This window comes from Bos javanicus, chromosome 18, assembly GCF_032452875.1.
Source record: "Bos javanicus breed banteng chromosome 18, ARS-OSU_banteng_1.0, whole genome shotgun sequence".
In the NCBI taxonomy this organism is placed as follows: domain Eukaryota; kingdom Metazoa; phylum Chordata; class Mammalia; order Artiodactyla; family Bovidae; genus Bos; species Bos javanicus.
The window spans coordinates 39,774,729-39,791,335 of NC_083885.1; the positions used below are offsets into that span (position 1 = coordinate 39,774,729).

The window sequence follows — 16,607 nt, forward strand, 5'->3', positions numbered from 1 at the left end:
TTAAATAAATGGAAGACAGCAATACCTTCTTCTTAGAAAAACTCTTTAACTACTTACCTAAAATAATTGCCCTTTAATTTTTGACAACAAGCATGCATCAGTTTGTAAAGAGGTATAACAATAAAGCTTTCCTTAAAGGAAAAATATGAGTAAATCTTTTTATTTTCATGGAATGGAGAAAACCTTTCTAAGCATCAGATGAAAGCTAGACACCAACCACGAGGGAAAATACTGATAAATTGGCTTTTCAAAATGGAATCTTTATGCTTCCATTTTGAATAATTCCAAATAAAAGATAAAGCACCAAAAGTGGGAATACATTTGTAAAATTTGTGTTATTAACATGTATGTAATATACAAAGAGATCTTACAGTTAAGAGAAATTCTAAAACCCAGCAAACAACAATAGCAGGCAGCTTTTAAAAAAGATATAAAAGTGACTAATGAAGATGTTCAGTCTCAGGAGTACTCTAAGGAGTAAATATTAAAAGCATACAGTCACACATAGTAAGCCCTCAAACCTCTGTCCTACATCAAGATGAACACAGACTCTCAGACACACCATATGCCCCACAGCACCACTTACCCCATAGCTGCTCCTGCACTTTGTAGCTCAGAAGACCAGTGTTTTCTGGGAGTACTGTCTTGTGTATCTCAGAGGAACCACTCCTGCCAGAAAGCTAATGACATGGTGTAGCACCTCAGCGGAATGTCCAGGACCACTGTGTAAGTGACCCCTCCCCACCCGACTCCAGCTTCTGGAAGCTGCACATGGGTGGAGGCAGACCCTGGAGGCCCCCGGACACGGGAGAGCATAGTCCTTCACCCAATCATCTGCCTCCTCCTCTGGGCAGATCTAGACCACACAGACCCAGAAGTGCCCCAGGCCATAGGATCCAAGTTCTTCATTTATTTACAGAAACACTGAAAACCAGAGACAGATGCCACTGCCCCTGGTCACTCAGCAAATCAGTGGCTAGCTAATGTGTCCCATTACCCAGGCCAGAGAAGAGGGTAGAAGGCCGTGGCTCACCCCACCCCACCTAGGTCATGAATATTCTCTAGCTAGTCTCTGGATGTGACAGGGGAGATGGGGACAGGAAGTCCTGCAGTCCTGGCTCCAGGTAGAGTCTTAACACTGTCTCTGCTGTGGCAGGACCAAGGCAGGGACTCTAGGAAGGCTGAAAATCACTGAGGACAGAACCTATTTTCCAGATCTGCCCCCAAATCCTGTGTGAACTTGGCCTCTGGGTCTCAAGGTTATTGATCTGCAGGTTTGGGGCTGGACCTAGGGCGTAAGGCCCATCTCACCCAGACGGCTCCTGAGAGTTTTCTCCCTCTCTGTAGCTTTGTTACTATCCATGGCAAGTCCCCTGCTTAGATCCCAAGGATACGGGGGTGAAGAAAGCAGATAACCGCAGTCTCATGAAGTCATGTGGCCTCTATGGCCCAGAAGTCCTGACACCCTGTCGCCTCGATGTTCACTACTCCAGTGAAGAAGCTGCCTGGGTCCAGTCGAGGCCTTCCAGAGACTAAGAAGAGCCATGGCACTGGAGACCTCGCAAAAGCACTTCTTTTCTCAATAGGAGCCATGAGCCTGGAAGGGTCAGGATTAAATCAAGTGTCTCTCTCAGTCCAGGTAAGCATGGTCCATCCCTGCAGCACAGGGCACCCTTCTGCCCAGGCCTGTCACACTGGAAGGGACCACAGAGAATACCTGATCCTGCTCTGTCCAGATCAGGAGGGAAAACTGAGGCTCAGAAGAAAACATGGCTGCTTCAGGGCATCCAGCAGGTCTGGGAAGCCTGGTGAGCAGAGGCCCAATCAGGGAGGGAGGGTGTGTGCAATGGGTGGAGGCAGGGCTTCTGTGACATCTGGTCGGGGTGGGGTGGGTTGGGGCGGGGGGGAGACAAGAGACAGCACAGCTCCCCCTGGGTGGAAGCCCTCTCCTTGTGGTGGGGCTGGGGGTTCTGAGAAGAGGCTCCTAAGATGTTCCGCTTCCGCCTCTGACATCCCTGTTATTCCCAGACCATAGTGCCGCTCTGATGTTCTTTCTCCTGGCAAGGAACTGAGGACACCCCTTCCCTTACACAGTCCACTCAGTTCAATTGAACATTTGCGGACCCATCCACAGGCCAAGGTTACCGAAGTGCCTGGGGAATCTGAAGAGGAGCGAACTTCGGTCTTCGCCGCCGCGAGCTCCCTGAAGCCCCTTCCGCCTTCTCTCGGGCCCTATTTGCACCACAGACCACGTGGTCTCTGCAAATTCCCACACCTCACAGGGTTCCTGGGGCTTCCGCCTGAGGTCTGAGCCCGCTCTGCAGGGGCCCGGCGTTCTCCGCCTGCTCCTAGGCTTCCCAGGCCGACTCTGAGTCCCGCTCCGGCTCTGGTTTCCACCCTTCCCTCCCCACTCACCAGCCCCTACCCTGCGCAGGTCGGTGCTCAAGTGTTTCCAGTGCCCCCGAGGGCAGGCCCCCTCCTCGCCCCTCCTGGCCACTGAAATCCCACCCACACTCAGCCGAAGCCCAGCCTCCAGGAAGCCCTCCCAGCGGCGCGGCCACACTCACCTCTCTCGCCCCTCTCCTCGGCTTGCCAAGGTAAGGGGTCGTCCTGCCCAGGGTTTGACGCATCTGCCTGCCGTGCTGGCCGGGGCTCCGGGGCCCACCAGCTGCAGGTGGGGGCCTGAGGCTCTGGGTCCCATCCGTCCTGGGCCATAGACGTGCGGCGCTGGCAGCCGGTGGCCGCCTCCAGTGGTTGCCTCCCTTCCTGTCGCCCTTGGGCGTGCGCCTCGTCGCTCTGGGACTCTGTTTTGGTCTCGAAGTGAGAGAGAGCGGAGAGGACGGGCCTGCGGGTCCAGGGCTCGGAGGCCGGCGCTGTGGGCACGAGGAGCCAGCCATTAAGACGCACAGACCGCCAGCTTGGCCCCTGCTGCCCCCGGCGGCCGGTCTGCTCACTGCAGGGCGGGAAGAAACAACTAGGAGCGCGAGGTTGCCGGGGTCACCTTGGCGCGGGCCGGCTCTCCCTGCTCTGGTCCTGAGGAGTCTCCCGGGCGGAGTCCTGGGGCAGCCGGTCTGAGCCCTTGACGGTAAGTCTCCTGTTGATCTGCGGAGCGGGGGTGGGGGAGGACACGATCTTAGAGACCAGGGCGCAGGGGTGGGAGTCGGGGTGGGGGAATGCTGGGGTGCGTGAAGCCGCGGAATTGGACTGTGTGCGGCAAGGATCCCGAGTTCTGCAGGTCAGTCAGAAGGACGCATAGAAGGCGTTGCAAACTTTTCTTAAAGAAGCACAACCTGTTTCCACCCCCACCCTCACTCCTACCCCCCATGAAATCTGACTCGAGGCTTATATTGTGAACACAATATAGAGCTTCTGTAGGACTGCGTGCTGTGCTTAGTCGCTCAGTCGTGTCTGACTCTTTGCGATCCCATGGACTGTAGCCCGCCAGACTGCTCCATCCTTGGGGATACTGGAGTGGGTTGCCATGCTGTCCTCCAACCCTGGGATTGAACCCAGGTCTCCCATGTTGCGGGTGGGTTCTTTACTATCTGAGCCAGCAGGTGGATGCAGGTAAATAGAACTGCTGTAGGACTTCAAGGCGGAGGCAGTTCCAGGCCCCTGGGAGTAAGGGGAAAGGGCTTTGCTTAAACATCCCTTGGGAGGTAAGAGGTCGTTCCATCAGGAAAAGTGAAATGCAGAATTCAGAACACAAGCGTTCAGTAGCCAGGCTGTGGGGGTGAGACAGGTAGGAAGAACCTACAAGATGGGAGAGGTGGGATCCACCACCATGCTCTCCTGGGAAGGGCTCAAAGTAAGGAGTGGTGAGTTGGAGGCTCCTGACGACAGGAAGGAAGGAAGAGAGAGGAAGCAAAGGGACCCAGGGAACTGTGAGGAGAGTCCTTTACCAGGAGAACTTTTCCCCTCCCCCTTCACACACCTCAGCCAAAGGCCACCTCCCCTTTGCTGGCCTCCCTGATCTCCTTGATTGGTTAGCACTGTGTCCCCTGTTCTGTGTCCTCACCTCACCTCTGTCTAATTGATATCATTTTCTGCCTTCTCTACTTGGAGCTGCTGGTTTACTGACTCACCTTGCAAACCGCAAGCTTATTGTGGGTAACTCTTTGGGTGAGGTCGGAACTTCAGTTCAGTTCAGTCACTTAGTCATGTGTGACTCTTTGCGACCCCATGGACTGCAGCACACCAGCCTTCCCTGTCCATCACCAACTCCGGGAACTTACTTAAACTCATGTCCATTGAGTCAGTGATGCCATCCAACCATCTCATCCTCTGTCGTCCCCTTCTCCTCCTGCCTTCAATCTTTCCCAGCATTAGGGTCTTTTCCAGTGAATCAGTTCTTCACATCATGTGGCCAAAGTATTGGAGTTTCAGCTTCAGCATCAGTCCTTCCAGTGATATTCAGGACTGATTTCCTTTAGAATGACTGGTCGGATCTCCTTGCAGTCCAAGGGACTCTCAAGAGTCTTCTCCAACACCACAGTTCCAACACCACCTCCAACATTCACAAGCTGGGTGGAACTTGCCTGTGAATAATTTCTGTTGAGTGGAAGATATCAGTGAATTAGTAAGGGAAAAAGTGTTTCGTGCCTATGTTTATATGGTTTATACATTTTCATCCACAACAGGGGCCCTAGTCAGTTCTCCGGAGGCTGTCCTGCAGAAAGAGAAATTCCAGGGTGGGGGAGTGGCACCCTGAGTACAACCATCAAGTGCTTTGGGATGTGAGTACAAATATCTTCAGTTCAGTTCAGTCGCTCAGTCATGTCTGACTCTTTGCAACCCCATGAATTGCAGCACGCCGGGCCTCCCTGTCCATCACCAACTCCCAGAGTTTACCCAAACTCATGTCCATCAAGTCAGTGATGCCATCCAGCCATCTCATCCTCTGTCGTCCCCTTCTCCTCCTGTCCCCAATCCCTCCCAGCATCAGGATCTTTTCCAATGAGTCAACTCTTCACATGAAGTGGCCAAAGTATTGGAGTTTCAGCTTCAGCATCAGTCCTTCCAATGAACACCCAGGACTGATCTCCTTTAGGATGGACTGGTTGGATCTCCCTGCAGTCCAAGGGACTCTCAAGAGTCTTCTCCAACACCACAGTTCAAAAGCATCAATTCTTCGGTGCTCAGCTTTCTTCACAGTCCAACTCTCACATCATGACCACTGGAAAAACCATAGCCTTGACTAGACGGACCTTTGCTGGCAAAGTAATGTCTCTGCTTTTGAATATGCTATCTAGGTTGGTCATAACTTTCCTTCCCAGGAGTAAGAATCTTTTAATTTCATGACTGCAGTCACCATCTGCAGTGATTTTGGACCCCCCAAAATAAAATCTGACATTGTTTTCCCTGTTTCCCCATCTATTTCCCATGAAGAGATGCTAAGTGGTTAGAATTGGGTTGCTCTTCGATTGCCCACCAGAGGGTGAACAAACCCTTGCCCCTTAGGCTGTCACTGGCCAGGGTCTCTGGGCACGAAGGGGTACCTACCTGCATCTTGCTGGTTCTTCTCTTACCGAAGCAAAGGTGAGAAAACTACCAGCTAAACTGTTTGGGGTTTGGTGGATGAAGAGGAAGAAGGGGAAAATGCTACTGGGACTTGCACGGCCTCTAACTCATTGACACAAAGCCTGTTTTCATTGGCTTTCTAATTGTGGTAACATACACGTAACATGAACTTTACCGTTTTAACTATTTTAAAGTGGCATTCGTACTTTCACAGTGCACTGATCACTACTGTCTAGTTTCAGACCTTTTCATCACCCCAGAAAGAACTCCATGACTATTAAGCAGTTGCTCCCTGTACCCCACCCCCACCTTCCAATCCCTAGAAACCACTAATCTGCTTTCTCTATATATAGATTTGACTATTCTGGGTATTTCATGTAAATGGTCTCTGATCTCTGTTGTGGCTCAGATGGTAAAGAATCTGCCTGCAATTCAGGAGACACTGGTTTGATCCCTGGATCAGAAAGATCCCTTGGAGAAGGGAATGGCAACCCACTCCAGTATTCTTGCCTGGAGAATTCCATGGACAGAGGAGCCTGGTAGACTATAGTCCATGGGGTCACAAGGAGTGACTGAAGAACACTTTCATCTTCATTCTGGGTATTTCATGTAAATGGCCTCATACAATATGGAGCTATTGTGTCTGTTTTTTTACTTAGTGTGATGTTTTCAAGGTTCATCTAAGTTGTAGCATGAATGTATCCTTCCTTTATTTTTATTGGTGACTGATACTCTAGTGCATGAATATACCACATCTTGCCTATCCATCCGTCTGTTGATGGACTTTTGGGTTGTTTGTACCTGTTGGCTATTGCGAATAATGCTGCTGTGAACACTGGTATACAAAAATCTGTTAGAGCCTCTGTTTTCAGTTCTTTTAGGTATATACCTAGGAGTGGCATTCCTGGGTCATATGGTAATTCTGTGTTTAAGTTAGTGGTTTTGGCTGCTCTGGGTCTTTGTTGCAGTGCACAGGCTGTTCCTTGCTGCACACAGCTGTTCCTTGCTGCACACAGCTGTTCCTTGCTGCGCACAGGCTGTTCCTTGCTGCGCACAGCTGTTCCTTGCTGTGCACAGCTGTTCCTTGCTGTGCACAGGCTGTTCCTTGCTGCACACAACTGTTCCTTGCTGCGCACAGCTGTTCCTTGCTGCGCACAGCTGCTCCTTGCTGCGCACAGCTGTTCCTTGCTGCACACAGCTGCTCCTTGCTGCGCACAGCTGCTCCTTGCTGCACACAGCTGTTCCTTGCTGCGCACAGCTGCTCCTTGCTGCGCACAGGCTTTCTCTAGTTGTGGTAAGCAGGCTCTCCTCTCTAGCTGTGGTGGGTGGGCGTCTCACTGTGGTGGCTTCTCTTGTTGCAGAGCACAGGCTCTAGGGTGCATGGGCTTTAGTAGTTGTGATACATGCATGGGCTTCGTTGCCCTGTGGAATTTTAGTTCACCAACAAGGATGAAACCCACATCCCCTGCCTTGGAAGATAGGTTCTTTACCACCAGGCAAGTCCCCACTTGCATTCTTATCAGAGGTTGACAGTTCAACTCTTAGCATTCTCGTGTCTGTCCTGAGAGTGCCCAGAAAGCGCCCCTCCAGGCTGCTGCAGCCAAGTGGCCCCTGTTCCTACCGTCCTCCGTCTCCCTGCACTCCAACAGAAGGCTGTGTGGGGTTGTGCAAACCTAGTCTCAAACTGTTAACTCTAGCCCTTCCTTGCTGTGTGATCTTGAGCAAGTTATTCAAACTCTCAAAGCTTTAGCTCCCTTCAGTGTAAACCTCCCTCCTGGGTCAGCTCTGAGAGTGGGCTATGATGATGATGCAGAAAATGAACGTCTAGTGCCCAGCAGTGCTCTGGATTGTGATCCAGACCCTACGCCCCTTTTATGAACCCTCTTCTCCAGGGGCTGCCTCGCTGACCACTGGGGTCCTCTCACTGGCCTCTCTCAGGCTGGCAGACTGTCTGAAAATGACAGACGTGGTCTTTTTTTTATTTTTGATCATTTTTTTTTTTCAAAATAGGGGTCCTAGATGAGAGAACAAACAGCATGAGGGTGGAAACATGAAGTCTTGACAGGACAACTCTCTCTCTCTTTTTAAAAAATATTTAGTTATTTGGCTGCACCTGGCCTTAGTTGCAGCATGGGGGATCGTTTAGCCGCTGCATGTGAGATCTCGTTCCTGACCAGGGATCAAATCTGGGCCCCCTGCGTTGGGAGCTGGGAGCATCAAGTCTTAGCCACTGGACCACCAGGGAAGTCACCTAGGGATATACCTTAAATACAGGCATTATCTAGAAGACTGTCAGTTCAGTTTAGTCGCTCAGTCGTGTCCGACTCTTTGCAACCCCATGAATCGCAGCACGCCAGGCCTCCCTGTCCATCACCAACTCCTGGAGTTCACTCAGACTCATGTCCATTGAGTCAGTGATGCCATCCAGCCATCTCATCCTCTGTTGTCCCCTTCTCCTCCTGCCCCCAATCCCTCCCAGCATCAGACTCTTTTCCAATGAGTCAACTCTTTGCATGAGGTGGCCAAAGTACTGGAGTTTCAGCTTTAGCATCATTCCTTCCAAAGAAATCCCAGGGCTGATCTCCTTCAGAAAGGACTGGTTGGATCTCCTTGCAGTCCAAGGGACTCCCAAGAGCCTTCTCCAACACCACAGTTCAAAAGCATCAATTCTTTGGCACTCAGCTTTCTTCACAGTCCAACTCTCACATCCATACATGACCTCTGGAAAAACCATAGCTTGACTAGACCATAGGCAGCGGTAATAGTTTTGGAGACAAGGGCTGTGTTCATGAGTGGGAAGAGAGAAAGGGAGAGACAGAGAGCTTTGGATATTGGAAGTCAGGGGTGGTAAAAGATTTCTTTGTAAGCAGCAGCAATTTCAGGACTTATACTTCAAAAGAAGGAAGGCAAAAAGAAAAAACAGAACAGAAGTGAGTGTGTTCAGTGGGAGGGGTGGGCCATGACTGGAGGTGAACAAGGGGAGCAGAGCAGGAGAGGTCCAGGCTCGTCACCCCTTCCCTTCCTGCCAGAAAAGGACCCCCAAACAGAGGGATTTAGGCGGTGCCTCTCCAGTGGGGTCCCCAGACCGCCAGCAGCAGTGTCACCCTCACCCAGGAAGTTGCTAGAAATATCAGGTCTCAAACCCCACACCAGTTCAGTTCAGTCCCTCAGTTGTGTCCAACTCTTTGCGACCCCATGGACTGCAGCACACCAGGCTTCCCTGTCCATCACCAACTCCCAGAACTTACTCAAACTCATGTCCATTGAGTCAGTGATGCCATCCAACTATCTCATCCTCTGTCGTCCCCTTCTCCTCCCGCCTTCAATCTTTCCCAGTATCAGGGTCTTTTTAAGAGTCAGTTCTTTGCATCATGTGGCCAAAGAATTGGAGTTTCAGCTTCAGCATCAGTCCTTCCAATGAATATTCAGGCCTGATTTCCTTTAGGATGTGAAGAGAAGCGCAAGGCAAAGGAGAAAAGGAAAGATATACCCATTTGAATGCAGAGTTCCAAAGAATAGCAAGGCTAGATAAGAAAGCCTTCCTCTGCAATCAATGCAAAGAAATAGAGGAAAACAGTAGAATGGGAAAGACTAGAGATCTCTTCAAGAAAATAAGACATTACCAAGGGAACGTTTCATGCAAAGATGGGAACAATAAAGGACGGAAATGGTATGGACCTAACAGAAGCAGAAGATATTAAGAAGAGGTGTCAAGAATACAAAGAAGAACTATACAGAAAAGATCTTCATGACCCAGATAATCGCAATGGTGTGATCACTCACCTAGAGCCAGACCCCACCCCAGGGCCACAGAATCAGAATCTCCTGGGGTGGGCCCAGTGCTGGGTTTTAACAAGCCCTCCAGGTGTTGAGCACTCCAGTGTAAGAATCACTGGTGAGGCCTCCGCAGAGAAGAGTTCCCTGATCCTCACTTTCCGAGAGAGACTGGTGAGAGATGAGAGATGACAGGGCTGGCCTCCCCATGCCCAGGGGGTTCACCTGGAGATGAGAACGTGAAACTGCTTCCGGGTGTAGCTCCACCCAGCTCTCCATCTTTGCGCAAACACTCCCTCGCATGGGGTGCCCCGAACCCATCCCCTGAAAAATGTCTCACTGCACCTGGCCTCCTGCTGTGAATTTATTGGGCAGATCCCAGTCTTATCCCAGGACTCTTATCCCAGCCTTATCGGTAAAGGCAGCCCAGCTCTGTGGTGGGCGGTGGCCGAGGTCACGCCCGGTAACTGATGAGCCATCCAGGGCCCTACACCTGACCCAGGTTCTGACCCAGGGCTTCATCATCAATTAGTCTAAACTAGCAGCCTGCAGCACAAGGGGCAGTGCCTGAATGAGGGAGGGGTGGATGAAGCTGGAGGAAGAGATTCCCATTACTAACCAGATGTGTGCAGTTCTCACCTCCTGTCTCCAGGGTCTGACCTGCCTACGGAGGTGAGTTGCGTGCTGTGAGGGACTGGTGAGTGCTCGTCTTGCTGGCAGGGTGAATCTCTGCTCTAGCATTTTGTGTTGAAGCTTGAGAAAGAGAGTTGCCTTTATTCCCAGTTCTGAGGGTGGAGTGGAGAAGGGAATTGGTGATGCTGACTCTTCCTTGGACACTTCAGAAAGCCTTGTCTTATTCTTAGCATGTAATCCTTCTCATCCATGAAATCCTGTCTAAATGGCTTCACTGCCTTTAAGCTTTACCCACACGTGGGCCTGGGCTCATGCCCGTCTCTCTCTGCGCATCCCCATCCCCCTGGCTGGGAAGGTGTGTGCTCTGCCCTTCCACCACCCTCAGGGCCAACCCAGACCTGGGGTCCCAGTTAAAGGAGACTGCTGCATGTCTTGGCAAATTTGCTGAATTATTTAAACAAGTAATTAAGAATTGGGCTTCCCTGGTGGTTCAGTGGTGGGAAATCTGCCTGCCAGTGCAGGAGACCTGGGTTTGATCCCTAGGTGGGGAAGATCCCCTGAAGAAGGAAATGACAACCCTCTCCAGTATTGTTGCCTGGAGAATCCCATGGACAGAGGAGCCAGGGGGGCTACAGTCCTTGGGGTCTTAGAGTTGGACACAAAGTAGCAATTAAACAATAACAACAAGTAAGAATTATGAGAACTTCAAATTGCCAGTTGGGGAAAGTGACAAAGAAAGGACCTGGTTGAGGGAAAAGGCTCATGGTCCAGCAATTTTAATTTAGGTCTAAAGAGCCACAGGCATGCAAAATATATCCCGGGTTTTGCAGTGATATCCTCCTGCCATTCCTCTTTCCTACTTGCCAATTTCTATTCCTAAGAGCAGCGCCCTTCCTAATTTCTTGAGTCTATACAAGCATATGCAAAGATAGGCTCTAATTTCCATCCTTTTACACCAAAGCTGTGCCTGATACACATTGAATCCACTCCCTCCCCATTAACTTCCCTTGGAATTTTCCACGTCCAGACAGCAGCGTCCTTGTTCCTTTTCACAGTTGTGTCACATTCCGCTTTACACAGATTACTGTGACTTATTTTACCATTCCCTTCGTACAGATTTTGGGTTTGTCCAGTCATTTATCACAAGCAATGCTATAATGCTTCTGTTTAGACATAGATTATTTAGCTTATATTTGAGGGCAACTTGAGGATAAATTGCTGAAAGTGGAACTGCTGGGGGTTAGGTAACTACATCGTGACAGTGGTGGATAGTTCCCTCCTTCCTCTGATGGGAAGGAAGGAAGGAGACGGTGGAGAGCCAGACACGGAATTTGAACCTCTTCTCCATGCTTTCTAGCTGTTTGCTTACCCACTCAGAACCTCAGCGTTTAAAGCCTGTCAAATGTGGCCCGCACAGGTGTGCGGATGAAATGGGACCAGCTATGTGAAGTATTTGATTCAGGGCCACAGGCACAGTGAGACCGCCAAGTGTCAGGAGGAGCTTCCCAAGGGCAGGCAGCCTGGGTACCCCATTGTGGTTTTCAAGGCATTGGTTCTAACTGGAAGATCCCGTCTTCAGCCCTGCCTGTCGTCTTGTCCCTACAGCTTCTGATCTGTCCTGTCAGCGGAATACTGGGTCTCGCCTGGGACTTCTGGGGTTGGCTTTTGGGCAGACTGAAGGAAGGCATTTGGTCTGCCTTTAATCCTCAAAGCTCTGGTCCCTGGCACAGCCCTCAGATAAACGCACTATCTGCCATGTATTAAGTGTTTGCCACTAGCCTTGTATCATTCTGAGTATTCCACATGCATGTTTGCATTCAGTTCTCAGAATTAACTCCTAGGATGGGAAAGATTAAATCCCCACCAGCCAACCTCTTCATCCTTCTGCAGCCTTGCCCAAGGCTTGTCGCCTGACTGCTGAGTTCTTCCATGCTGTCCCCTCTAGGGGAGAGAGACCCTGTGACGTGTGTATGGTTTCCTGTGGCCTCATGTTTCTTTTACCCGGTGGATGAACCCTCACTTGAAAACACTATGCAATGGTCAAGAATCGGCCTGCCAGTGCAGGAGACACAAGAGATGCGGGTTTGATCCCTGGGTCAGAAAGATCCTGTGGAGTGGGAAATGGCACCCCATTATTCCAGTATTCTTGCCTGGGGAATCCCACAGACAGAGGAGCCTGGTGGGGTACAGTCCATGGGGTTGCAAAGAGTTGGACTCTACTGAGCACGCAAGTACAATCGTTGCTCAACAGTGTGTATGCGCTTAATGCCACTGACCTGATCTGTATGTTCAAATCGAAGGGCGAGTTTGATTTTAGAGGATAGGAAGTACAGTCTGTGTATCTGGAAGGAAAAACAAAACACACACCTGGTACTATTATAACATCTCAAAGTGTCCAAGTGACGTTTCACCCTCAGTACCATCGCTGCCAACATTTAGTATCAAAAGTGAGTCTGTGACCAATTGCGAATCCTCTCTCTCAGAGGAGTATTCTCACAGTCTTCTCAATAGACCCCAAAGATCACATCCACATGTCAGCATCCCTTCTCTCTCTTGCTGCAGGGGATCGGGACGAATTGGGGACTCAGGATCTGTGTGGCAAACTCATTCATTTCTCAAGCCCTGGAACCAGGTGGCTCAGGCACTTCATTGACCGAAAACCATGAGTGAAGAGAAGGAAGAGACCTTGTTCCATGTGCTCCCAATTTATGATGAGCCTGAAAAGAGGAGGGACGTACCAGAGAGCCCTGATGCTTCCTCCCAGCCAGAGCACCATGCATGGTCTCAGCTGGGTGAGATGTGCGGTCCCCCGGAGCAGCCCCTGGGCTCCCCGAGGCAGCACGGCCCAGCTTATCAACAGATGACCTGTGCGAGTCCCCAGCAGCAGGCCCTCCAGGCCCTGGACGGATCTGAGCTGCCAGCCACTTGGCTCTCCAAGGCAGAATCCGAAGATGCAGCATTCGGTTTCAGGTAAGTCTCCCTTGAACCAGGCTGGCCTGGGGCGGTGAACTTTCTCAGGAGAGGGAGTCTCCACTCATCTCACTTCCTGTCTGTCTCCTCCCTGTGTCACAGCCCCCCACCAGGAGCGGAGTTTGGTAAGTCCTAGCTGGGATGGTGTGAGCAGGCAGGGTGCAGCCAGAGGCTGGGCTTCAGAGTGGGGGTACCCTGGGGTGTGAGAGCAGCCTTCTCCCTGGGTCCTGTGATGCTGTTGCTGCCAGACCCTACCTCTCTGAGCGGGTGGCCACTGGTCTCTCCCTGTAGGTGAGCCTTGTCCTTCGCCTGGTCCCAGTGAAGAAGTCTTGTCATTCCTCAGAGCAATTGTACGTGTCTTTTTTGTTTTTTAAACCTGGCATCTTTCCCTTCCTATTCCCCTCTCCCGCCCCAACAAGAAGTTAGTACGAGGAGGGTGAGGGCGTGGGGTGTGTCTGTACCCTCACTCTCTCCCCCACAGGTGGTGGGTGCATGGAGCCCCTGCTTCTTTGGACCCGGGCTGCCCTCCTTCTGTCACCAGTGTGTAGGGCCTCAGCTCTCAGGGTCGCATTTAGAGTGACATCCTCAGAGGGATTCTGAGCCAGGCTCTGCTGTCATCGCTGAACTCAGAAGTGTCTAAGATATGGCCTGTTTGTCAGAGAGGCCACCCTGGGCTGGTGCAAAAGGATGTCAGTGGTCTGGGGACCCCAGTTGAGGACACGGTCCTGCCTGGGGATCAGAGAGGAGCTGGTGGATGCAAGCTTAGGAACAGGCTGGCCCCTATCGATGAGAGCAGGTCAAGGCTATGACCCTTTCGTGGCTACCCCAGCCTCCCGTTCCAGATGACGTGGTGGTCAGGCAGAGGGCCCCACATAAGTCCTGGAAAGTTGGCCGACTCCGCCACGGGAAGAAAGTCTATGCAGTGGCCATCAGCGGCTCGACTCACCACGTGTACACATGTGGCCATGGCTACATCAGAGTGTGGGATGAGAGTGCCCTGCATGCCTGGGACCAGGCACCCCAGGCCCAGCTCAACTTCCAGGTGAGGGGTCCTCCGGAAGGCTGGGGGAGCTCGGGGATGACCTCTGTCCTGACACTGAGAGCCCGTGCTTCATAGAGACCATTTGAGAATATTGGCCCTTCCAACAGGACCGTGACAGCTGTGTCTTCACCTGCAAGCTGTTCCCCGATGAGCGGAGCCTGATCACGGGGGGTCTGTCCCAGAGCCTGACACTTTGGGACTTGGTGCCCACCCCCCGTGTCAGGGCACAGCTGGCCTCCACTGGCTCTGTGTGCTATTCCCTGGCTCTCTCTTCCAACGCCCAGATCTGTGTGGCTAGTTTCAAAGGATTTGTTGAAATTTGGGATTTGCAGAACCAAATCTTGATCAGGTATGACCCCAGGGGGTGGGGTGCAACAGTGAGGCTTTTGGGCTTGCCCTACCTCACTTCCTCCTTTGCAGTAAGACAAGGTGAGTCCGTGTGGAGGGCTGTGTATCTAGGGACTTCCTGGGCCCCAGACTTCTAAGGGTTCAACCAATGCACAAACCTCTGAGTTGTTTTCCCACCAGGAAGCATGAAGTCCCCATATACGGATCCCGGTGTGTGGACATCACGGGCAATAAATTCTGGACGGGAGGTGAAGACACCAAGCTATATTCCTGGGACCTGAGGAGCTACCAGAGGCTGCAGCAACATGATTTACGGCATGAGGTGCTCGCATGGCTACCGTGGGTCTGAGTGTGGTCCCTGGGGCCCGGGAGCTGTGGGTGCCTGCAGAAGTGGGGGTGCGATGAATGATGGGCATGGCCTCTTTGAGTGCTGACCCCAAACCTCCTCCCCAACAGATCCTCAGCATTACCCATGACCCCAGTGAGGAGTGGTTGTTAGTAGGCTTGAGAATGAGTGACATCGTGATCGTGCACACACACCGGAAGGAAAAGTTTAAGGCTGTCCTACAGAAATACGCCTACCATCACAATCTCAAGTTTGCCTCTTGTGGTGAGTGAGCAGGCCGGGGACACTTCTGGGTGCCCCGTCACCTGATAAGCTGTCTGCTCATCTGGGGAGTCTGGGCCCAACCGCTTTTCAGACTGTTTAGTTCCCCCCTCTTTGGCCCCAGAACTGGCTGGACCAAGGTCTCGGGCCACCTTCCCATTGCCTTCACCTCTGCTTCCTCCCACCACCAGTTTTTCTCCCCTGCTGGCATGGCTAGGTTTTCTTCTTTCTTCCTCTTCTTCTCATTATCACTTATTTCTTTGGCTGTGCCAGGCCTTAGTTGTGCCAGGCAAGCTCTTAGTTGCGGCATGTGGGATCTATCTAGTTCCTTGACCTGGGATGGAATCTGGGCCCCCTGTGTTGGGAGTGCAGAGTCTTAGCCACTGGACCACCAGGGAAGTCTCTTTCCTCCCTTCTTTCTCTGCTCGTTCCCTCTGCTTCTCTGACTTTGTCTGTAATGGTAGCTTCCTACACAGAACCACAGCCCATAGACAGAGGAGGAACGAAGCCCCATGTGATCGTCCTGATGTCCAGGGACTCTCCCCGGGATCCTGGGTGTGGCAGGAGGGAGCAGACTGAAGATGGAATGATTTGGGTCATGTCTCTGAGTTTTATAGATGGGGGAAGCTGAGGCAGAGAAAGAGTGGTTCCTTCCCTGGTCTCGTTGGGAGCAGAGCTGGGGCTGGAAGGCAGGCGTGGTCTTTGGCCCCTCCATCTGTCTTTTCTCTGCCAGGGAGCTTTCTTGTGGCCACGATGAATGAGACGATCCGCTGCATAGCTGCACCTTCTCTGCATAAATTGTTTCAGGTACTGGGTGGAGGGGTGTTCAAACCCAGGTACTTGGAGCTCACAAACCCCAGACCCCAGACAGTGGGGTCCCAGAGACAGTGCTGGAGAGTACCTCTGAGATGGCAACCAGGGCCATTGAGTACATCAAGGGGAATGAAGACTCAAGGCCCTGGGAACTCCTGGGCTCCACCTTGAGCCCCGAACTGAGTCTGGCCTCTGGACCAAGCCTCAGGTCCACATGGAGCCTTGAAAAGAGCCCTGTATGACGCCTGAAACACCCCACATGTTGTTCCTCCGTGGCCTCTCTTTCCCTCCAGGTAGAGGAGTCTGCACACATCCTGTGTTGTGACATATCTTCTGACAACCAGTACGTGGTCACGGGCTCCAAGAATAGTGCCTCGGTTTACCAGCTCTTGTATTGAAGGTCCCGCTGGTGAAGACCCAGAGAAGGCCAGCGTGCTGGGAGGGTGACCTTGGGGTGCTGGGCCACTCACACCTGCCACTCCCCCTCCTTCTCCTCATGTGTTGGTTATCTGTCCACTCCCCTCTTGCCCAGCACATGCCTAGCCTGCCCTCCAGGTTTTTATTATACAGCTTAAGGATTTTTCCTTTGTTATTTTTCTACCACTGATTTCTGGATTTTGTAATTAATAAAATAGAAAAGCAAAAACTAAAGTGGCTTGGGTGTGTGGTCAGTTGTTTCAGATAACAAACTCATCATGATGGATTGCTTACACCCCCTTTCAGCAAATTCCTGGGTGGGTAAAACATTTTAGACCGTACTTAGTTTTGTTTATAACTCTTTTTGGGGGTGTCAGGGAATTCTTGGACTCTTAAGAAAGCTCAGGAAGCAAGGTATGTCCACGTACAAACTTTCAGTTTGTATCAGGATGCTGGTAGACCAACAAAACTCAACTCTTGACG

The 16,607-nt window shown here is 51.6% G+C and overlaps 1 protein-coding gene across 2 annotated transcripts; it reads left to right on the top strand.

Annotated features, from left to right (window-relative positions):
- The first annotated feature begins 223 nt into the window (after positions 1–223).
- TLE7 (TLE family member 7) lies at positions 224–16,342 on the top strand. 2 transcript variants are annotated; one of them, XM_061387836.1, is made up of 10 exons: positions 224–4,736; positions 12,490–12,897; positions 13,000–13,022; positions 13,189–13,247; positions 13,727–13,939; positions 14,047–14,288; positions 14,468–14,609; positions 14,744–14,897; positions 15,628–15,701; positions 16,001–16,342. In XM_061387836.1, the coding sequence occupies exons 2-10, from the start codon at positions 12,590–12,592 to the stop codon at positions 16,103–16,105; spliced, it is 1,320 nt and encodes a 439-aa protein (XP_061243820.1). In that variant the 5' UTR covers positions 224–4,736; positions 12,490–12,589; the 3' UTR covers positions 16,106–16,342. The 2 variants fall into 2 exon arrangements, with proteins under 2 accessions (XP_061243820.1, XP_061243819.1); XM_061387835.1 differs by lacking the exon at positions 16,001–16,342 and having other exon boundaries at positions 15,628–15,990.
- The last annotated feature ends 265 nt before the right edge of the window (positions 16,343–16,607 follow it).

Bases quoted from the DNA above. Each gene is read 5' to 3' on its own strand.
- TLE7 (XM_061387835.1), top strand. From the start codon at position 12,590: ATGAGTGAAGAGAAGGAAGAGACCTTGTTCCATGTGCTCCCAATTTAT. The intron at 12,898-12,999 runs GTAAGTCTCCCT...CCTGTGTCACAG, and splicing joins GATGCAGCATTCGGTTTCAG to CCCCCCACCAGGAGCGGAGT. The intron at 14,610-14,743 runs GTGCTCGCATGG...CCTCCCCAACAG, and splicing joins AACATGATTTACGGCATGAG to ATCCTCAGCATTACCCATGA.